Below are 24512 nucleotides of genomic sequence, written 5' to 3'. Positions count from 1 at the left end.
AGGTGACAAATCTACCTGCAGGGAGAACTTACCATTTCTCAGTCCATTAATGTTTTTGGTATCATTTATCATTTTCTGTCAATAATTCTGTATTTTCAGGTAATGCCAAATTATATTTTCTAAGTCTCCTTCCACACTGCACTACTTATGTGGCAGTAATTTCAGGGACAACAGTCTTACAGGGGTATATTATGGAGACACAAACAGTAGGGCATCTACTCAGTTTTCCACTTAAAGCAAGGATTCAACCTGTATGCTTTGTATGAAGAACTCCCAAATTTACAGCATGTAACTGTGACGAAAGATTGACTTGAAGACTCAGAAAACCTATTCTGGATAATTTATAAAATGAGAACTTAATTAAAATTGGGCCCTTTAAGAAATTATTATTTTAGTCCCTTCCACTAAAAAATGTGTCAATATTAATCCTTTAAATTTCTGAGATGGAAAAACAAGAATTCTCAATGATGAAGCTCTCCACTGCTTCTACAACAGCCCACACAAGGGCATGTTTCGATAGAATAATATTGTCAATACCAACCTTATTCATCATATTTTTATACACAGACACACACACTCACTCTTACAGTATGTATACATAAACTCATAGACTCATAGACTTTAAGGTCAGAAGGGACCATTATGATCATATAGTCTGACCTCCTGCACAATGCAGGCCACAGAATCTCACCCATCCACTTCTATAACAAACCCCTAACCTATGTCTGAGTTATTGAAGTCCTCAAATTGTCATGTGAAGACCTCAAGCTGCAGAGAATCCTCCAGCAAGTGACCCATGCCCCATGCTGCAGAGGAAAGCAAAAAACCTCCAGGGCCTCTGCCAATCTGCCCCAGAGGAAAATTCCTTCCTGACTCCAAATATGGTGATCAGTTAAACCCTGAGCATGTGGGCAAGACTCACCAGCCAGCACCCAGGAAAGAATTCTCTATAGTAACTCAGATCCCAACCCATCTAACATCCCATCACAGACCACTGGGCATACTTACCTGCTGATAACCAATGATCAATTGCTAAATTAATTGTCAAAATTAGGCTATCCCATCCCCTCCATAAACTTATCAAGATTAGTCTTAAAGCCAGATATGTCTTTTGCCCCCACTACTCCCCTTGGAAGGCTGTTCCAGAACTTCACTCCTCTAATGGTTAGAAACCTTCGTCTAATTTCAAGTCTAAACTTCCTAGTGTCCAGTTTATATCCATTTGTTCTTGTGTCCACATTGGTACTAAGCTTAAATAATTCCTCTCCCTCCCTAATATTAATCCCTCTGATATATTTATAAAGAGCAATCATATCCCCCCTCAGCCTTCTTTTGGTTAGGCTAAACAAGCCAAGCTCTTTGAGTCTCCTTTCATAAGACAGGTTTTCCATTCCTCGGATCATCCTAGTAGCCCGTCTCTGAACCTGTTCCAGTTTGAATTCATCCTTCTTAAACACTGGAGACCAGAACTGCACACATTATTCCAGATGAGGTCTCACCAGTGCCTTGTACAAAGGTACTAACACCTCCTTATCTTTGCTGGAAATACCTCGCCTGATGCATCCTAAAACTGCATTAGCTTTTTTAACGGCCATATCACATTGGCGGCTCATAGTCATCCTGTGATCAACCAATACTCAGAGGTCCTTCTCCTTCTCCATTACTTCCAACTGATGTGTCCCCAATTTATAACTAAAATTCTTGTTATTAATCCCTAAATGCATGACCTTGCACTTTTCACTATTAAATTTCATCTTATTACTATTACTCCAGTTTACAAGGTCATCCAGATCTTCCCGTATGATATCCCGGTCCTTCTCTGTGTTAGCAATACCTCCCAGCTTTGTGTCATCCGCAAACTTTATTAGCACATTCCCGCTTTTTGTGCCAAGGTCAGTAATAAAAAGGTTAAATAAGATTGGTCCCAAAACTGATCCCTGAGGAACTCCACTAGTAACCTCCTTCCAGCCTGACAGTTCACCTTTCAGTACGACCCGTTGTAGTCTCCCCTTTAACCAGTTCCTTATCCACCTTTCAATTTTCATACTGATCCCCATCTTTTCCAATTTAACTAATAATTCCCCATGTGGAACCGTGTCAAATGCCTTACTGAAATCGAGGTAAATTAGATCCACTGCATTTCCTTTGTCTAAAAAATCTGTTACCTTCTCAAAAAAGGAGATCAGGTTGGTTTGGCACGATCTACCTTTTGTAAAACCATGTTGTATTTTCTCCCAATTACCATTGACTTCAATGTCCTTAACTACTTTCTCCTTCAAAATGTTTTCCAAGATCTTACATACTACAGATGTCAAACTAACAGGCCTATAGTTACTCGGATCACTTTTTTTCCCTTTCTTAAAAATAGGAACTATGTTAGCAATTCTCCAGTCATACGGTACAACCCCTGAGTTTACTGATTCATTAAAAATTCTTGCTAATGGGCTTGCAATTTCATGTGCCAGTTCCTTTAATATTCTTGGATGAAGATTATCTGGGCCCTCCAATTTTGTCCCATTAAGCTGTTCGAGTTTGGTTTCTACCTCAGATGTGGTAATATCTACCTCCATATCCTCATTCCCATTTGTCATCCTTCCATTATCCCTAAGCTCCTCATTAGCCTTATTAAAGACTGAGGCAAAGTATTTATTTAGATATTGGGCCATGCCTAGATTATCCTTAACCTCCATTCCATCCTCAGTGTTTAGCGGTCCCATTTCTTCTTTCTTTGTTTTCTTCTTATTTATATGGCTATAGAACCTTTTACTATTGGTTTTAATTCCCTTTGCAAAGTCCAACTCTACACGCCTTTTAGCATTTCTCACTTCATCCCTACATGTTCTGACCTCAATAAGGTAGCTTTCCTTGCTAATCCCGCCCATCTTCCACTCCTTGTAGGCTTTCTGCTTTTTCTTAATCACCTCTCTGAGATGCTTGCTCATCCAGCTGGGTCTACAACTCCTGCCTATGATTTTTTTCCCTTTTCTTGGGATGCAGGCTTCTGATAGTTTCTGCAACTTTGACTTGAAGTAATTCCAGGCCTCCTCCGCCTTTAGATCCACAAGTTCTTCAGTCCAATCCACTTCCCTAACTAATTTCCTTAATTCTTTAAAGTTAGCCCTTTTGAAATCAAAAACCCTAGTCCCAGATCTATTTTTGTTTATCTTTCCATCTAGTTTGAACTGAATTAGCTCATGATCACTCGAACCAAGGTTGTCCCCTACAACCATTTCTTCTATGAGGTCCTCACTACTCACCAAAACCAAATCTAAAATGGCATCTCCTCTTGTTGGTTCTTCAACTACTTGGTGAAGAAATCCATCAGCTATCACATCCAGAAAAATCTGAGACCTATTATTGTTACTAGCACTTGTCCTCAAGTCTATGTTTGGGAAGTTAAAGTCTCCCATGATCACACAATTCCCATTAGTGTTTACTTCATTAAAAAAACATTAAAGAGGTCTCTATCCATATCCAAATCAGATCCCGGCGGTCTGTAGCACACCCCAAGCACTATCTCAGGGGAGGCTCTAGTAGGTTTCTTTCCCAATGTGATTTTTGCCCAGACAGACTCTGTCTTATCCATTCCATCCCTTCTTATTTCTTTACAGTCTACCTCATCATTGATATACAATGCTACTCCACCACCTTTGCCTTTATTTCTGTCTTTCCTAAACAGCACATCGCCTTCAATACTTGTACTCCAGTCATGACTACTATTCCACCAAGTTTCTGTTATCTCTATAATATACGGTTTCACTTCCTGCACCAGTAGCTCTAGTTCCTCCATTTTGTTACCTAGGCTCCTCGCATTAGTGTACAAACATCTTAATTTTTGCCATTTGGTTTCACTGACATTCTTTGCCCGGTTAGGCACAGACATTCTACCACCAGTATCACCTATTAGACTGGTATCTACACTACCCTTCCTCCTTATGTCCATTCTTCTGCCCACGGCTGTATCCTCTCTTACTTTGTTTTCTTCCCTCTCAATGTTAAATTCCGGCGTGGAGATTACTTGGACATCTCCCAACCATCTCCCTCAAATTCCTAGTTTAAAGCTCTCTTAATCAGTTGGGCGAGCCTCCATCCTAGAAGTCTATTTCCCTCCTTACTCAGGTGAAGTCCATCCCAAGAGAACAGTCCTCTGTCCATGAATGCTTCCCAGTGGCCGTACATCCCAAAGCCCTCCTTATAGCACCACTGCCTGAGCCATCTGTTGATCGCCATAATCTTGTCACACCTTTGTTGCCCTTCTCTAGGAACAGGCAGAATCCCACTGAAGATCACCTGAGCCTCGATTTCCTTAAGCATCTTCCCCAGTCTGGCATAGTCTCCCTTGATACGTTCCAGTGCGAATCTAGCCATATCATTTGTTCCCACATGAAGGATAATCAACGGATTCTTTCCCACTCCCGTTAGGATCCTTTTCAGCCTCAGGTCCACATCCCGTATCTTAGCACCCAGCAGACAGCACACCCTTCTGTTCTCTGTTCTGGAGCATCAATAGAATCTATCTCAGTAAATTTATAATCTCTCTCTAGAATGTAGCTTGCACCATACCATCATTAATTGTAATTCAGTGCTAGCTTTGGGTATTCTTTTTCATATTTCCCTACCATTATGATTGTCTAGTCTGACCTCCTGCACAATGCAGGCCACAGAATCTCATCCACCCACTCCTGTATCAAATCCCTAACCTATGACTGAGCTATTGAAGTCCTCAAATCGTGGTTTAAAGACTTCAAGGTGCAGAGAATCTTCCAGCAAGTGACCTGTGCCCCATGCTGCAGAGGAAGGCGAAAACCCCCCAGGGCCTCTGCCAATCTGCCCTGGAGGAAAATTCCTTTCCAACCCCAAATATGACAATCAGCTAAACCCTGAGCATGTGGGCAAGACTCACCAGCCAGACACCCAGGATAGAATTCTCTGTAGTAACTCAGATCCCACCCCATCTAACATCCCATCACAGGCCATTGGGCATATTTACAGCTAATAGTCAAAGATCAATTAATTGCCAACATTAGGCTATCCCATCATACCATCCCCTCCATAAACTTATCAAGCTTAGTCTTGATAAGGCAATAGTTTTTTTTACAGATAAATAAGAGGCTACTTAACTGGAGACCATTCATCTTAAAACCAAAGTACTTTATTATCCCTTAAGTACATAATCTCACAAGATTGCTATTTTTATATCTGACATTAGACTATAATAATCCTGTGAATATAAAAATAATTGATTTTGAACCTTCTTAGGTCACATTTTATAATCCTAGAAAGAGAATCCATTTTACAAAACATACTTGAAATCAGAATTACTTGATTCATCTTTGGATCCCTGTGTTGTAGAGTATACATATGTGCTAATGTGATGGCTACCATCTAGGAGATTGAATCAGGGCCTTCCAGAGCGAAAAGCATGAATATTGAAAGTATCAGTTAAAGAGCTAGTCTCTGTAGCTAGCAGCTGTAATAGACTCACATTCTTTGTGGCTTGGGCACAGAGACAGACATGTAACACACAAAAACAACAAGGAGTCCGGTGACACTTTAAAGACTAACAGATTTATTTGGGTGCCACCGGTCTCCTTGTTGTTTTTGTGGATACAGACTAATACGGCTACCCCCTGATACATGTGTAACACACATTGATCAGTGGATTACACATATTTATAGACACATACAAGAACCACTCACCACTTTTGCATCTATGGCCACTTGAGCAAAGCCTTTGCGATTACCCCACAGGAGGTTGTAGTTTTCATCACTAAACAATGCTTCTCGAGCTCCACCTGGTGCGACACTCAATAAGTTGCCTTTCTTCAGAATTTCAACACTTTCATCTCTTCCACTATGCACTCCAGGTAACAGGTTTAAATACAGTTGTATTCCTGCAATAAACATAACCAGTAGAGATCAATATGGTGCATTAAACCTCATTACATAATTACCTGCACATATTGAAAATAAAATCTAATGAAAAACTCTCCAACACCCACCCCTTCAGCAATTTTAAGTGTGTCTACATATTACATATCTGATAAAACTGGAGATTTCATAGTCATCAGTAACAAATCCAGTATAAATATTCAGCTACAATTAGGGGTTACAGCTTCAATCCACAGTAGCATGGAAATGTACTTGCACTTTCCAAGTGTGGCAGAGTTCCAGCCATAATAATCAATATGATGGACAAGGAAGGTATCAAGAGACCTTTACTCAACACTGGAGAAAAGAACTGGCAAAATAGATGGAATAAAAAACCAGAAGAGTTTCTGCAGGGTGACTGGACTGTGCTGAATGGACTGTGTATTTTTCAGTTACTGCTTCGGTAGCTGTTGATGGGTACAAATGTAAAGACAATATTTGACTTTATTGAGAATCTTGCCTGAACAAAGGCTGAAGAATTTGGTCCATAGTTTCACTGCTACATTAAAAAACTTCTGAGACTTTGTATCAGGCTCAACTGGCAATAAGAAATGTTTTACAAATTTACAGCTTGAACTTGAATAGCCCTTTCATGTACATGCCGTCCCTGACTTGAATGAGTTAAAAGAAAGTCACACATAGTTGCTCACCCAGAAAAATATACACACACAGCACATGATAATACGCCTAACTTTACTACACCTCTATTCCGATATAATGTGACCCGATATAACACGAATTCGAATATAACGCAGTAAAGCAGTGCTCCGGGTTGTGGGGAGAGGGGAATGCACACTCCGGCGGATCAAAGCAAGTTTGATATAACGCGGTTTTACCTATAACGCGGTAAGATTTTTTGGCTCCCGAGGACAGCATTATATCGGGGTAGAGGTGTATTACTTTATTGTGAAATGAATAATTTTTGTTTGGATTATAGGCTATAACGTCTTGTAGTCTGAGGACAAGGAGCAAAGAGTCACAACACAGGGAAACATGATATACATCCGAATACCCAGAGACAGATTAAAAATGGTAGCATGAACAGATTTTCTGTTTTTCTAATTTGCTTCAATAACATAACTATGCTAAGCATAGTAAGAATTTTTGAAACTATAGATGTATACTGGGAAATTTTACAACCATTTCTTTCTTTCTGAGTTCACAATTTGGTCTTTGAATTTGAGAGTTACAAATGAAATAAAGATTACTGAAAGTGAGATGTTCCTCACCAACTGTTTTCAGTTGTCTTAAAGACACTTCTTACAAAGACACTTAACTTTAAATGAATACAAAAGTGGAATCATACATACCACAATGAGCACTATGGGGAGTAAACAGATCCTAAGGAGAATAGCATAGGTGAACAAACCACTAGCTCCTAGGGAAATCTGTATTTAATTAACAAACCTCTAGATACTAGTGCAGTAAAGGTAGTGTAATAGAGTCCTTGGTGGGTTAGTGGTTAGTGCACCTAGGGCCCACCCCACCATCCATAGTCCTGGTTGCCCTTTGCTCAGAGATACAGTGAGGAGCACCGGTGGTTCAAGTCCCTCCTGTAGTGAGGGCAGGGGTAGGGGAGCCTTGGCCCGCCCACCCCACTGGGAACCAACCCTGGGCCCAGGGCCGGCTCCAGGCACCAGCTCAGCAAGCAGGTGCTTGGGGCGGCCAAGGGGAAGGGGCGGCACATCGGGCTCTTTGGCAGCAATTCGGTGGCAGGTTCCTCAGTCCCTCTCAGAGGGAAAGACCTGCCGCCAAATTGCAGGCAGGTAATAAGCAGTCTCAGAGCTCTGACCCTCTGACAAGGCAGAACAATAAGCAGTTTTAAAGTGGCTCTGACCCTCTGGGCAGGGCAGAGCAGTAAGCAGTCTATTGCTTACCCTCCTGGCTCAGGCAGACAGTGGGCAAACACAGGCCTCTTGGCCTAAGGTGAGTAGGTGGCCACCCCAGGGGTAGGGCAGCTGCAGAGGGTAGGGGGACTCAGGCCCACCCTACTCCACAGGGTCCTAGCCCACGGCCCAGAACCACTGGGTCAGCGAGGATCTGGCCAAAACATGCTGACCTGAATTCTGCCAACATAACTGGACTATCATCTGGCATCCCTCTGCTACTTCCTACTACCCCTTTGGCATGTATCTCTGTCTCCTGGGATTCCTCCGTCTCCCCGAGGTACACAACCAGAGGCAGTCCCAGTAGCTCCTCTGAGTCCCGGTCTGTCAGCAGTCCTGCCATCTCCTCTGGGTCCTCAGTGCAGCAGAGCTCCGTCTCAGGCACAGGGCTTGGCAGCAGACAAACAACATCTGCTTCCTTCTCTGGCTCTTGCGCAACTGAGCTGCAGGGCCCACCTTTTAAACTTCCTTTCCCACCACCCTGCTTCCAGCAGGGTGGGAACGGCTTGCCTGGCTCTGCCTACCAGGGGATGGAGAGTGGTTCCTCCCTGTCAGTCTTGGAGGGAGGCCAGGCCCCCTCACTACAATTACCTTTTCTGAATCTGAGGATCTAAGATTTGGTTATGGAAGGTAATTATCACCCTCAATTGCCTTCTGTGACAGCAAACATTTTGTCTGAAGAGGAGGAACATATTCAGATACAAGACATTCAGATCCAGGCCACTGAACACAGATCACCAAACTTCCCCAAAATAATTGCTAGAGCAGGGGTTGTCAAACTTGAGATTGGAAGGCCTTAGGAGGTTGCAAGGTTATTATATGGGGGGTCGCGAGCTTCAGCCTCCACCCCAAACCCCACTTTGCATCGAGCATTTATAATGTTGTTAAATATATAAAAAAGTGGTTTTAATTTATAAGGAGGGAGGAGGGTGTCACTCAGAGACTTGCTATGTGAAAAGGGTCACTAATACAAAAGTTTGAGAACCACTGTGCTAGAGCATGTATTATAGAAAAACACCCAATCTTGATTTTAAAATTGTCAGTGATGGAGAATCCATCGCAACCCTTGGTAAATTGCTCTAATGGTTAATTATCTTCACTGTTAAAAATTTACACCTTATTTCCAGTCTGAATTTGTCTAGTTTCATCTTCCAGATATTGGATTGTGTTATACCTTTCTCTGCTAGACCGAAGAGCCTATTATTAAACATATGTTCCCCAGCTAGGTACTTATGGATTATAATCAAGTTACCCCTTAACTTTCTCTATAAGGCATGTTGTCTAATCCTTTAATAATTCTTGTGGCTTTTCTCTGAACTCTCTCCAATTTATCAACATCCTTCTTGAATTATGAGCACCAGAATTGGACACAGTACTCCAGCAGCAGTGACAGCAGTGCAAAATACAGAGAAAAAATAGCTTCTCTACTCAATATTCCCCTGTTTATTCATTCAAGGATCACATTAGCCCTTTTGGTCAGAGCATCACACTGGGAGGTCATGATCAGCAGATTATGCACCATGACCCAAAATCTTTTTCAGAGTCATTGCTTCCCAGGATGGAGTCTCCCATCCTGTCAGTACAGCCTATGTTCTTTGTTCCTACAGGTATACATTTACATTTAGCCATATTAAAACACATATTGTTTGCTTATGCCCAGTTTATGAAGTGGTCCTCATTGCTCTCAATCAGTGACTGTCCGCTTCATTATTTACAGGTTTCAGAGTAGCAGCCGCGTTAGTCTGTATCCGCAAAAAGAACAGGAGTACTTGTGGCACCTTAGAGACTAACAAATTTATTTCAGCATAAGCTTTCGTGGGCTACAGCTCACTTCTTCGGATGCATAGAATGGAACACACAGACAGTTGGTATGCGTACTTCCACCTTTTCATGTTCTCTGTATGTATAAATACTTCCTGTCTGTGTGTTCCATTCTATGCATCCGAAGAAGTGAGCTGTAGCCCACGAAAGCTTATGCTGAAATAAATTTGTTAGTCTCTAAGGTGCCACAAGTACTCCTTTTCTTTTCATTATTTACCACTCCCCCAATTTGTGTCATCTGCAAACTTTATCACAAATGATTTTATGTTTTCTTGCAGGTCACTGATAAAAATGTAAAATAATATAGGGCCCAGAACCGATCCCTGTGGGACCCCACTGGAAATATACCACTCAATGATAATTCCGTGTTAACAATTACATTTGAGACCTATCAATTCACAACCCCTTTCCAAAGCATTTAGAAACACATCTATGTCATCCCCCTCCCTAAAATGAGGAAGTAATTTGGGGTCTATACCACCCACCAGGACAAGTACCTGAGGACTAGTTCTGCCTATTGGATAAGGATTTTGAAGCTGTTTGTCTTTCTTTCTCTCCTCATGCTGGTACTACTTCTCCTTTTCTTTTCTCTTGTACTTACACTGTTTTTCCTAGTCTTCTCTCTCTTGCTCCCGGTCTGCTAGCTGCTGCATTTCCAGATGCAGTTTGTCCCTTTCCAGCTGCAGATTCTCCTGATCTACTTGTAGATCCATCTCTGATCCCAGTTGCAGTGATGCACTCAGACTGGGTAGAAAAGAGGTAGTGCCTCTGCCAGCCACTTACCTGCTTCCCTCCAAGGAGCTGGCTCCAAGATTTACCCTGATGGCTGTACCCTCTGCCAGTGGGCTGGAAGTTCCCTGCAGACCGGGACCATTATTCCTCTTCTGTTCATTAGAATACAGCAAACCTAATAGCTGTGTTTTCATCAGGTCCTCAATGCTGAGCTGCCTTTCTATGCACAGCTCAACCAGCTAATGTCTCCTCAGCTGTTCATAATTCAGCTTCCCCTTCTCTTTTCACAAAGGCTTTCCCAAAAAGATTGGGACTTTTCTCTGTACTTCTCCTTTCTAGGGTACTTAGTTTCACTGCTGTGGAAACTTATGCAATTCTCACTCATACAGATATCACACACACACAGCCATCATATATGTCACAGTTCAGGGCACCTGTATTTCCCCTCAGTGGTCCAGCAAGGGCACCCACTCTTGAGCTTCTGGCTCCCCAGCCATTGCCTTTGGATTGAGCCATTGGGTGGAGACATGCATCTCTCTCCTTTCTGACCAGGGTATTTCCAGGCTGACCCATTCCTTGTCTTTACTGTGACTATCCCCAACAAAACACAGGCTGCCTAAGCAGGCTTGTTTTGCCTTCTCTTCAGAGATGGTTAACAGTGTAATTACCACTATTAATCTACCAAACATCTCTTTTTAAACAAACTTGTTTTAGTCTGAACACAAAAGCAATACAGAGAAAACGTATTAAAAACAGAAAAAGACCTGCATGCGTGCTAATACGCTTACTAGAGATCACTCCAAATCCAATAAGGGCTCTGGCAGGAGCAGTCCTTCAGACCACACACAGGGGTTTTCCTATGGTTTCAAGTTCATAACACCCTTTGCTCAGAACAGGAACCCAGTCTTTTGGGGCCTAAGTAGGCCAAAGTCCTTCCAACCCTTCCCTAAGGATTGGGACCTTCTGTGGAGCACAGAGCCTGTCCGACTGCTGGGTCAGAAAGAAGGCCCTGAGTCAGTTTACCACCAGACCATTTAACCAAAAACCCTTCCTTTGTCTCTTGGTCCCTGAAGAATCCAGTTTGAACTACTTTAGGCAAACGTTGCTAGTGGCTGGTGCTTCCCTAGAGGTTTTGCAACCTGTGCGATTTTGACTAATCACCCCATATTGTTCTTAATTCTGGGGGAGCAATATTTACCCTTCCCATGGAAATACACACAATCCCTGCCCCGCAAGGATACATAAACAATTCATTTAATACAATAGGTTCCAAAGATTTTAAAACTTGATGCAGTAAAGTTGATCCAGGATATTTCAGGAGATTACCCTATTTATCACACATCTCATGTGAATATGCAGAGTCCATCTTGAAGAACCTCAGTTAAAGGTAACCAATCTTGATTTTCAGAACATCAATTGGAAGAAGCCACAAAAACAAAATTATTAAAGAAAACGTGCTGGAAGACTACATACAAAGACTGTAGACAAAATTCACCCTTGGTACAACTTCATTAACTTCAATGGAATTACATCAAGGATAGATTTGCGTTCTGAGTCCAAATTTTCTTGTGCAATGCAAGTTACTGGTTCCTAATGACAACCTTAATGAGAGTTGGATGCTTCATAGGATTTCTATTTAAGGATTTCTATTCTCACCCTGAGAAAATAAGTTCATTAGAATAGTTTATATTTTAGGACTTGCTCAAAAAGAGCCAATAATACTCATTAAATGTTGCATTCTTCCAATTTACAACAGTCAATCATACCAATAAAACGAAAACAGAAAGAACAGTTCATTTTTATGTTAAAGCTACACACAAAGTTTTTTGAAATCTAGAAACCTTTAGCTATAAGGAAATTCAAAAGACCACAGAGGTTCTCAAATGCTTCAAATTATCCTATTTTCTGTAGTGTATACCTGGAAAGCATTTTGTTTAAGTCTTAATATTTGTAATAATCTATGTGTCTCTAAAATGGTATGAATTAATATATCGGAATTCAAAATATTACTAACTCTCTTATTTACAATAAAAATACTTTACCTGGTAACTTAGCAAAGGCGTGATCAACTACTGAGTAACAGAGTCTTCCCATCTGTATATAAAGATTACAGATAAAGTAGCAGTAGTCTATAGGAAGGGCTCCATGGTAATAAACTATAAGCCCTGGTCCTTCCGGAATTTTTTCCATACCATGAAGCTCATAACCTGTCAAGAGTACAAAGTACAATAGTTTCAATACTAGCTTTATACCAGTCAACCTGTGGTATAACATTAACTCCTTACTAGAGTTGTGGAAACTCTTGACGATATGTGGGGAAGCTGCACCAGGAGTAAGTTTTAGCGTAACAATTAACTCTTGGTTCTGATAGTCAAACATTTCACTTGATAATCAAAATGCAGTGAGAAAATGGCAGCCTTATTCTTGATTTCCTGCATCGCTGAACCATACGTCAGCCCACAGAGGCCTAAAGTATTGGTGCAGTCTTGAGTCATTGTTCTTATTTTTGTAATTGTGACCATGATTTAAGAGGAGTCAGAAATCAGGGGGAAAATTCTTACCTGTAAATGGCATTTGTCGCCTTCCCACAGTACAATCTAGACTGGCGAGTAGCTGTTTCACGCCTGCCTGGTGTGCCCTTTACACTGCTTTGCGGCTGTAGCTTCCCATCAGGACTGCTCACAAACAGCCTCCAGCATGTAAGTCGCTCCCAGCTATGTCTGTGTGCACTTGCAGCCTGCCAGCCACAGCTAGGCTTTTACCAGCCTGAATTAAACTGTAGGGTGACACCAGCATACTCCCATCCCAGATTTTCCCCACAAATGTACGTGTTCTGCTGTCCAGCCTCTCTCTGGACAATACAGGTTTATACAAAGTCCATCATTCTATTGGAATGATATGCACAAATCTTGTTATCTCAAGTGGAGTTTCTCAAACACTTCAATTCAAACACACTAGTTTCGATAAAACAATAAAACAAGCTTATTAACTACAAAGAAACAGATTTTAAGTGAATACAAGGAATAAGGCATAAAAGTCAGAAATGGTTAGAAGAAAAATAAAATGCAACTAGTGCCTAATTTAACAAACTATGTTAAATTCAAAGCAAAGTTATTCTTACCACATGTTCTCAACAGTCTTACAGACCAAACTCCTTAGGTCAGAACCCTTTCTGTGTAATGGCTGTTTCCTTTTTTCCTTCTAGTGCAGTGAATTGATGGACAGAGAGTGAGAGAGGAGGTTGGGTGGGGTCCTGTGGGGTGTCTTCCTCCTTTTTTATAGTCCTGTCCTCCATTTGAGAAGCATTTCTACCTGGGAGCATGATGCTGGGAAAACTATGTACACAGGAACCTTTGCTAAAATGTACATTTTCTGCCAATAACCTTTTTCCTGCCAATGAATAGCCACTTAGCAGGTAATGGCCTATTGACCTTGTTTATACTTGGCTGATGTGTCAGCTTGCCCTTTGTCTCTGAGGAACTAGTCTGACCACTCCCCAGACTTGGAACATGTTTCAGTAACATCATACAGTAGAATGTTATAACTTCACATACAATATCACCACACATATTTTACCAGGACAATAATGACCAGCAAATTATGGGTTTTCAAATGATACCTCACAAGGCATACTTTGTACAAATATTATTACAATAGTGTGAGTACAGGAGTACAGTCCATCACAGTATTCAACTAAAGATCCAGGCTATTCTCTAACTTGATGGGTTTTTTTGTTTATGTCACACTTGAATAGTTATTAGCAACCAACGAACCTACAGAATATTGAGCACCACTTCAAATGAATAAGCTTTCTCATAGTTTTCTAGAGTTGTGTATGCTACAGCTCGGAAAACTAAAAACACTTCAGACCTAGAGGAGAGACACATGGATGAGATTAAAAAAATATCCTACTCAAGGCAAATCTAAAGTGGGGGGAAAATATCTAGAACTTGAAAGTGAAATCATGAGTAAAAACATTTATTTTCTCTATACTGTTCAATAGTTTCTCTCTAAACTACATACTCTTAATCATTTTAATCTTTCAACAAATTTTTCATCAAGCTTTTCCATGGCTCTCGTCATCTGCAGTGTCCTTTTTTGGACCTATTCTATTTCTACTATATTCCAATTTATGGTTTTGATTTATAAGCAGTGCTGATAATAGTCCAGAGGTGGGAACAGAGTCCCCATTGAACAGTGACTTAATCACCACCCTCCTGAATGTAGCATCAGCCATAGCGAACAGATCCAGAGCATATTGCCTGGTGAAAGTGTGTACAGAATTCCAGGTTGCAGCTCTTCAAATTTCAGCAAGGAGAACCTGCTTATGGCAAGCAAAAGAAGTTGTTACAGCTCTAGTAGAATGTGATTGTACTGAAGTAGGTACAGGAATTTCTGCTAATATGTAACATTCAATAATACATTGTTTAATCCATCTAGAAATAGTCTGAGAAGAAACCATAAAACCCACATGATTCTTAGCATGAGACACAAATAATATACCAGATTCAGCAAGGGCCCTTCTCACATCCAAAGTATGTAAAACAGATTCCTCTTTATTAGAATGTGCATTTTGGAAAGATATCAGCAAATTAATTCTCTGATGGATATGAAATGAAGGTATTTCAAATGAATGTGGTGAATCAATATATGAAATTATGTTTTTTTTAAACCAAGAGTTGTGAACCAATCCATGACCAAAAGTGAAGGGGTTATGGAAGCCAAAGTTAACATGCAGAACTGAAACTTCTGAATGTATTTGTTGAGGTTCCTTAAATAAAAAATTGGATGGAACCCCCCATCCTTTTTCCTCACCAGTGTCAGGCCCCACGGGTATTGAAGCCAGGAGTCCTGGGAGTTATCTCACTCCAGTCCTCCACCTAGAAGCTCACAGACAGCAGCTGGGACTGGGGTCCATGAAGCCCAACTGGGGCATAAACCACGTCCCTACGCTCTGGTTAGGTTAAGGCTCCTGATTGGGTCACAGCTCCTATTTAAGAGAGAGAAGGAAACAGGAAGTACAATTGCGCTTCACCCTGCCGTGGACTGCTGCTCTGGTATTTATCTCTTCCTGCCTTCTGATCCTGACCTCCTGATCTGGCCTGACTCTTAGTAACTGCCACCTGTTTCCTGCTTTCTGGTTTCTCACCTGATCCTGACTTCCTGGCATCTTGATTCAGCCTGAGCCTTGGTAATTGTCTCTTGATCCCTGTCCTCCAGTTTGTCTCTCAATTCTGATCTCTTGGCATTCAAACCTTGCCTGATTCCTGGTAATTTCCGCCTGGTCCCTGGACCCTTGGCCTGCACGCAATGCTAACCCTGAGGCCAGGTCACCCATGCATTGCTGGTGCTAGTCCATTGGGGGCCCTAAGCAGGAATATTTTTGGCACCTCTCTGTAATACTAAAACAGCTAAGTTCTAATAAAAAAGAATGAATAGGGGGCCCCCTTGAGCTGGTTGAGGCCCTAAGAAATTGCTTTGTCTGCTTATGCTTAGTGCCAGCTCTGTGCCCATGCCCCGGCCCAGACAACCAGAAAGTACTGGGAATAACACCCCTGACTTGTGTATTGGTCACCTCCTTGACTGCCCCCTATTAAAAACAATTTATCTACTTCTGAAAGTAACATAGCCTCATGAGAAGGTTGCCTGAAAAGGGAAGGATGGGGGGAAATTGGAAGTGTGTAGTCTGTCAAACTGAATGGCACAGCCCTTTTCTATAATGTCCATAAGTAATCTGTTTTATGTAATTTGCCTTCAAGTGTCTACAAAATGGGCTAGCCTTTCTCCAAACTGAGGGAGGAAATGGCCCTGACTGGTTGGATCTTGACACTCAATCATTGTAGAATAAATATAAAATTAAAGTCAGCTTAAGTTTGGTTAAAGGAATGTATTGTAAAGCAGGGCCCTAATTTGCACGTAAAAGAAAGACCTTGAAAATAATTAGTTATAAGGCCAGACACAATGAAGTAGGGTTCAAAGAATAACTAATGAAATAAAGGGAAGTTTCTAAAAAGAAGGCTTCTGACCAAGAGGGGTGATTGCAGATGGTTTTAAATAACACAAAGAGAATCTGTTTTAGAAGGTGCCAACATGGACCTTCCCACCCAACACACCAGTGTTATCTCAAAAATTAGGGCCTATGTGAACCAGGTACAGCGGAAAAACTGTTGGTCAGCAAGAAGGAGGGGATGAGATAGGGAAGAAACAGAAAGGGAGAAAGGAAATTGTAAATCTTATCTGGATTAAAACTGGAAATAAGGGTGAAAAGTCTCAAACTGGATTTTAGCTGAAGTCAGTAATTGGCAATGACATCCCTTGTGTTATATCCTTGGGGCAGCCGGTGTAGGAAGCAATCACTTGAGGCCAGAGAGCAGGCAGCTAACCAAAACCTCCATTTTATTTACATATATACAGAGAGCTCCTCAGCCAGTTGAAACCGGTTGAGCTAACCCATAATAATCTAACTCAGTTGCCATAGCAACAAAACCATGACAACCAAATACACAACATATTCCTCCCCCCCTAATAAGAACATCCCCTAAATAAAACACACACTAGACTAGAGAAGGAGGGTAGACTGCCTCCATTCCCGGCTAAACCCTGGGGATTATTTTGCCCCATAACCGTGGGTTCGCCCTAGCTAAAGATCCAGCCGATGAGGAGGCCTTCTGTCTCTAGGTGGATTACGGCGAACTACTGGTGTTATTGCACCCGGAAGCACTAGGGGCTCAGGGTCCGCAGCACGAACAGGTGAGGAGGTGGTATCAGCTCGTGCTGGGCAAAGGGGTATCTCAGCCGCCGGCAGTAATGGAGGAGAACAGTCAGAAACAGGTGACTCGTGATTCGATCCCTCACCAGAAGAGGTGAAGTCAGACCCCTCAACTGCAGATGGGTCCTGAGGACTGGCATGACCTGGCAACAGCTGATCTACATGTCGCCGCCAGGTAAGATTCTCTGCAGTCCGGACTGTGTAGGAAACAGGTCCTGTTTGAGTGATGACTGTGGCCGGAACCCATTTAGCTCTGGAAGTATAATTCCGAGCCAAAACTGGCTGTCCCGGGCTAAAGGTTCGGTCTTTTGCTCTGGGTGCCCGTCTGATGACTTGATATTGCTGCTGATGTTGCACAATTTGTCGGGGTTCAGAAGGTTTCAGCAGATCAAAGCAAGTGCGCAGCTGTCGTCCCATCATTAGAAAGGCCGGAGATGCGTGGGTCGTAGCATGAGGTGTGTTTCTGTAGGAAAGTAAAAAGGTATCCAGACGCTTTTGAATGGAGTGTTGTCCCCTTGCTGATTTCAAAGCGTTTTTCATTGTCTGCACAAATCTTTCAGCTAATCCGTTGGTGGACGGATGATATGGTGCTGACGTGATGTGGTGTATCCCATTTGCTTTCATAAAATTTTGAAACTCCTGAGAAACGAACTGCGGTCCGTTGTCGCTCACAAGTTGTTCTGGCAGACCAAAACGACTAAAGAGTCCTCGTAGTTTTTGGATAGTACTCTCTGCAGAAGTGGACTGCATTATAGAGACTTCTGGCCATTTAGAATGGGCATCTATTGCCACCAAGAACATGCTTCCTTCAAGGGGGCCAGCAAAGTCAACGTGAATACGTTGCCACGGGTTTTCAGGCCAGTCCCATGGGTGTAGGGGTGCCCACTGGGGTGCATTCCTCACACCCTGACATGACATACAAGCTTTTGCCTTCTCTTCAATAGCGCTGTCCAGTCCAGGCCACCAAAAATAGCTTCGTGCAATTTCCTTCATGCGCACTATTCCACAGTGACCGGAATGTAGCTGTTCTAACATCTGTGATCTCAGTGGTGGTGGAATAATGACACGTCTCCCCCACAACAAACAACCAGATTGGACCGATAACTCCGTCCGCTTGGACATGTAGGGAACAAGGTCGGATGAGACCGGAGAGGTTTGTCGAGATGTTCCATGCATCACCAGGTCCATAACGTGGGACAATACTGGGTCAACGCGAGTTGCCTTCTTTATCTGAGTAGCAGTGATGGGTGTATTCTCTACCTGTTCAAAGTAGAAGATTTCCTTGTGGGCACTATCTTGGTGTTTGACCGGCAAAGGCAACCTTGAGAGGCCATCTGCATTGCTGTGTAAAGTGGATTTCCGATATTTGATTTCATATGTGTGTGCTGAAAGTAACAATGCCCAACGTTGCATACGACTAGCAGCTAATGGGGGAATGCCTGTGTAAGGTCCAAAAATTGATGTCAGAGGTCGATGGTCTGTGAGAAGAGTAAATTTTCGCCCAAACAGGTACTGATGAAACTTCCGAATTCCAAAAACAATTCCTAATGCCTCACGTTCGATTTGGGCATAGTTAGTTTCTGCTTTGCTTAGACTGCGTGAAGCAAAAGCAATAGGTCTCTCTTCTCCTGAAGGCATAATATGTGACACGACTGCTCCCACTCCATAAGGGGAGGCATCGCAGGCCAATTGCAGTGGTAAGGATGGATCAAAGTGCGTTAGAACTTCAGAATTTAGCAATGCATCCTTAGCTTTGTTAAACGCAACATCACAGGCTTCAGTCCACTTCCAGGCCTTGTTCTGCCCAAGGAGCTCATGAAGTGGTTTTAGCAGTGTGGCTAACTGTGAAATGAACTTTCCATAATAGTTCAGGAGTCCTAGAAACGAGCGCAGCTGGCTTACATTTCGAGGTGGGGGAGCCTCCACAATAGCTTTAACTTTTGCAGGGGCCTTATGAAGACCTGCAGAATCAATGATGTGTCCCAAATATTCAACAGAGGGCTTGAAGAATTCACACTTGTCTTTGCGAACTCGTAGGCCATACTCTTCCAGTCTTTGTAGGGTAGCCTCTAAATTCTTTAAGTGATCCTCTTCATTTCTTCCAGTGACCAGGATATCATCCAGATAGCACTGAACTCCTGACAAGCCACACAAGATCTGGTCCATAGCCCTCTGGAACAGGGCGGGAGCAGATGTTATTCCGAAGGGTAGACGACAGTATCGATAAAGCCCCTTATGAGTCACAATAGTCAACAGCTCTTGGGACTTTTCATCGACGTGCATCTGTAAATATGCTTGACTCAGATCAATCTTACTGAACTTTTGTCCCCCAGCCAGGCCTGCGAAGAGGTCATCGATGCGGGGAAGCGGGTATTGCTCTGCACACAACACTGGGTTGACAGTGACTTTAAAATCCCCGCAAATCCGGAGAGAGCCATCTTTCTTCACTATTGGAACGATAGGAGTGGCCCATGAGCTATGGGTAACTGGTATTAGGACTCCATTGGTGACCAGGCGCTCCAGGTCTGCTTCAACTTTTGGCCTGATGGCATATGGCACAGTTCGGGCTTTCAGATATTTTGGTGGACTGCCAGGTTTAATGTTCAATGTCACAGTGATTCCCAAATCATCTCCAAAAACAGCAGCATGTTTCCTTAGTATAGGGGTTAGACTGGTTTCTTCTTTAGTCATCCGGTGCACTTCTGCCCAGTTCAGTTGAATCTTCCCAAGCCAAGACCTACCCATTAAGGCTGGGTAGTTACCTCTCACCACAAACAGTGGCAATTTAGCCACCTGTCCATTGAGCTCCACCTTAACATCAATAGTGCCCAGCATAGGCACAGCTTCTCCCGTATACGTCTTCAGAACAGTTTTTGTTGCCTTAAGCGGAAGATGCTGTAGCTTTTCTTTATACACAGTCTCGGAGATCAGTGAGACGGCTGCACCGGTGTCCAGTTCCATGCGTATACGTTTGCCATCCAATAACGGGGTTACCCAATATTCATGTGAGCCTATTGCCAAAGACAAAACATGCAGTGGCACTTCCTCTTGCGATGAGGTGTCACCTTGATCATCCTGGGTCTGCTCTAGGGTATGCAGGGTTCCTCTTTTTGTCGGCCAGACCACAGGCCTCTTTTTCTTTTGTTTACAGGCACACTCAATGTGTCCCTTTTTGCCACAGTGTCGACACACCAGGTCCTTACACCAGCATTCTGATGCCTGGTGACCCGGCTTACCACAGCGGTAACATTCTTGACTCTGCACAGTTTTGTGGGTCGGTTCTTGTGACACTTTTTGCACCCTAGGGGGTGCACCGATGTATTGTGCCTCCCTTGTAGCCAGTTCCATGGAGACAGCAATATCAACAGCCTTCTGTAAGGTAAGCTGAGCCTCTGTCAGTAGGCGCTTCCGTATAGCTTCACTGTACAGGCCACACACTAACCTGTCACGCAGGGCATCATGTAACATTTCTTTAAATTCACAGTGTTCTGCTAGCTTTTTTAAAATGGCTACAAATTGTACAACTGTTTCATCTTCCTTTTGGTCTCTTTTGTGGAACCTATATCTTTCAGCAATTACCAGTGGTTTTGGGGAGAAATGAGACCCCAGGATTTCCACAATGTCACTGTAAGATTTAGTCTCAGGCTTAACAGGGTGTAGTAAGCTGCGTAGCAGAGAGTAGGTTTTAGCCCCTACAACAGTTAAGAATATTGGCACCTTCTTCGCTTCTGTAATGTCATTTGCAATACCAAAAAGCTCAAAACGCTCAGTATACACATGCCACTGCTCTGTATTCTCATCAAAAGGCTCCAGGGGCCTGGTCAGAGTAGCCATGATTTTTAGTTTCACTTTCACAGTCAGTGCAAACAAGCAGCTTTTTTGTTTGTTTGTTCTTTACCTTAACTTCTACTTCCTTCTGTTACTGGAGCAGCACCGGAGTCTCACCCTCGTCGCCAGTGTTATATCCTTGGGGCAGCCGGTGTAGGAAGCAATCACTTGAGGCCAGAGAGCAGGCAGCTAACCAAAACCTCCATTTTATTTACATATATACAGAGAGCTCCTCAGCCGGTTGAAACCGGTTGAGCTAACCCATAATAATCTAACTCAGTTGCCATAGCAACAAAACCATGACAACCAAATACACAACAAGATCCCATGCCTCAGATTTATCAGCTCCAGCCAATATGACAGAACTGCTACGATTCTAAAGTCTAGATCTTTACCTTCAGCTCTGGCAGTTAGAAAGATAGATTGTATCCTGCGTTGGATCTGGTGCCATCTAAGTCTTATGCTCTGGCCACAATTCCAGCTCCATCTTTGGTTCCAAAGGATGCACTGATAGTGATAGCTGAAGTTCACTGTTTAGTTTCTGATTGTTCCTTGGATCCAACTGTGAAACAAAAGGTCTCCAGAAAGAGGCAAAAAAAGAGATTTTGAGATCTGCTACTTTTTCATTTGAAAGAAAGAAAAGAACAGAGGACATTGTTACTCTTTCCCCAGAATGTGGCTAAGGACTCAGAGCTTCCTTTGATTCCTCGGACTCTGCTGCTAGAACACTGACTCCTGCTATGAGGAGACATGCTTGGGTTTGCTGCTCTTCTCTAGCCCTGGATACCAGACTTAAACTAGAGAATCTGTCCTTCAAAGGGGATGATCTTCTCAGAGAAAAGACAGATGAGTTGCTGGAATAGCTAAAGGAGGCAAGATCGACAGCCCATTTTCTGGGCTTGATTTCTTCTGATAAGAGGAGACCTTCTACTTTTTCTTTTCGTTATCAGAGGCAATTCTGTCCCAAGTTGTCTTCATCTTATTTTTTGCCTAATCTAAGATGTCAGCAGTACCACTAATTGTCATGCTTCCAGAGCTAACATAAGAAGAGGTCATTTACATCAAGACCTAAATCTAAGTAACTTGCTGCCTCCATCTTTGTCTCGAAACACTGGACCTCAGATTTGAATGCATGATCGTTGGAATTATTTTTTAGGCAGTGTATTACAACACTAATTTAACCATAAATTACTTTATTAAATTCAGAGGCCAAATGGTATTGATACAATTGCTCTAAACATGCCTAAAAAGCCTAAATAATAAGCAATTTACTACATCCAAACAGTAACATAACATTTATAAGCACTTAATCAAGATACTTACAATTGGGCAAAACTCAGGGGTGCTTAGATCCATATTGGTTGGCTTCAACATGGTCAGGCAGGTATTGGCAATGAACCCTTTAAGAGTTTACTTTTTTATATCCTTTCACAGACAAGGTGTTGTGTATTTGGTTGTCATGGTTTTGTTGCTATGGCAACTGAGTTAGATTATTATGGGTTAGCTCAACCGGTTTCAACTGGCTGAGGAGCTCTCTGTATATATGTAAATAAAATGGAGGTTTTGGTTAGCTGCCTGCTCTCTGGCCTCAAGTGATTGCTTCCTACACCGGCTGCCCCAAGGATATAACACTGGCGACGAGGGTGAGACTCCGGTGCTGCTCCAGTAACAGAAGGAAGTAGAAGTTAAGGTAAAGAACAAACAAACAAAAAAGCTGCTTGTTTGCACTGACTGTGAAAGTGAAACTAAAAATCATGGCTACTCTGACCAGGCCCCTGGAGCCTTTTGATGAGAATACAGAGCAGTGGCATGTGTATACTGAGCGTTTTGAGCTTTTTGGTATTGCAAATGACATTACAGAAGCGAAGAAGGTGCCAATATTCTTAACTGTTGTAGGGGCTAAAACCTACTCTCTGCTACGCAGCTTACTACACCCTGTTAAGCCTGAGACTAAATCTTACAGTGACATTGTGGAAATCCTGGGGTCTCATTTCTCCCCAAAACCACTGGTAATTGCTGAAAGATATAGGTTCCACAAAAGAGACCAAAAGGAAATCTTCTACTTTGAACAGGTAGAGAATACACCCATCACTGCTACTCAGATAAAGAAGGCAACTCGCGTTGACCCAGTATTGTCCCACGTTATGGACCTGGTGATGCATGGAACATCTCGACAAACCTCTCCAGTCTCATCCGACCTTGTTCCCTACATGTCCAAGCGGACGGAGTTATCGGTCCAATCTGGTTGTTTGTTGTGGGGGAGACGTGTCATTATTCCACCACCATTGAGATCACAGATGTTAGAACAGCTACATTCCGGTCACTGTGGAATAGTGCGCATGAAGGAAATTGCACGAAGCTATTTTTGGTGGCCTGGACTGGACAGCGCTATTGAAGAGAAGGCAAAAGCTTGTATGTCATGTCAGGGTGTGAGGAATGCACCCCAGTGGGCACCCCTACACCCATGGGACTGGCCTGAAAACCCGTGGCAACATATTCACGTTGACTTTGCTGGCCCCCTTGAAGGAAGCATGTTCTTGGTGGCAATAGATGCCCATTCTAAATGGCCAGAAGTCTCTATAATGCAGTCCACTTCTGCAGAGAGTACTATCCAAAAACTACGAGGACTCTTTAGTCGTTTTGGTCTGCCAGAACAACTTGTGAGCGACAACGGACCGCAGTTCGTTTCTCAGGAGTTTCAAAATTTTATGAAAGCAAATGGGATACACCACATCACGTCAGCACCATATCATCCGTCCACCAACGGATTAGCTGAAAGATTTGTGCAGACAATGAAAAACGCTTTGAAATCAGCAAGGGGACAACACTCCATTCAAAAGCGTCTGGATACCTTTTTACTTTCCTACAGAAACACACCTCATGCTACGACCCACGCATCTCCGGCCTTTCTAATGATGGGACGACAGCTGCGCACTTGCTTTGATCTGCTGAAACCTTCTGAACCCCGACAAATTGTGCAACATCAGCAGCAATATCAAGTCATCAGATGGGCACCCAGAGCAAAAGACCGAACCTTTAGCCCGGGACAGCCAGTTTTGGCTCGGAATTATACTTCCAGAGCTAAATGGGTTCCGGCCACAGTCATCACTCAAACAGGACCTGTTTCCTACACAGTCCGGACTGCAGAGAATCTTACCTGGCGGCGACATGTAGATCAGCTGTTGCCAGGTCATGCCAGTCCTCAGGACCCATCTGCAGTTGAGGGGTCTGACTTCACCTCTTCTGGTGAGGGATCGAATCACGAGTCACCTGTTTCTGACTGTTCTCCTCCATTACTGCCGGCGGCTGAGATACCCCTTTGCCCAGCATGAGCTGATACCACCTCCTCACCTGTTCGTGCTGCGGACCCTGAGCCCCTAGTGCTTTCGGGTGCAATAACACCAGTAGTTCGCCGTAATCCACCTAGAGACAGAAGGCCTCCTCATCGGCTGGATCTTTAGCTAGGGCAAACCCACAGATATGGGGCAAAATAATCCCCAGGGTTTAGCCGGGAATGGAGGCAGTCTACCCTCCTTCTCTAGTCT

At 43.0% G+C, this 24512-nt stretch overlaps 1 protein-coding gene across 2 annotated transcripts in view; it reads right to left on the bottom strand.

The window, feature by feature from the left end:
* Nucleotides 1–24512, bottom strand: part of LOC123364524 (transmembrane protein 68-like) — a 45106-nt gene that overhangs the window by 14268 nt on the left and 6326 nt on the right. The window contains exons 2-3 of one of the 2 annotated variants that reach the window (XM_045006731.1): nucleotides 12413–12577; nucleotides 5701–5894 (exon numbers count right to left, since the gene is read on the bottom strand). In XM_045006731.1, coding sequence (XP_044862666.1) covers nucleotides 5701–5894; nucleotides 12413–12577 — 359 coding nt within the window. Of the gene's footprint in view, nucleotides 1–5700; nucleotides 5895–12412; nucleotides 12812–24512 lie in introns of those variants that run through there. The other variant, XM_045006732.1, reaches the window with a different exon arrangement.

Source organism: Mauremys mutica, chromosome 2 (genome assembly GCF_020497125.1).
Source record: "Mauremys mutica isolate MM-2020 ecotype Southern chromosome 2, ASM2049712v1, whole genome shotgun sequence".
NCBI classification, from domain to species: domain Eukaryota; kingdom Metazoa; phylum Chordata; order Testudines; family Geoemydidae; genus Mauremys; species Mauremys mutica.
The sequence above is the reverse complement of the archived record's forward strand: the minus strand, read 5'-3'. Positions and strand labels throughout refer to the sequence as shown.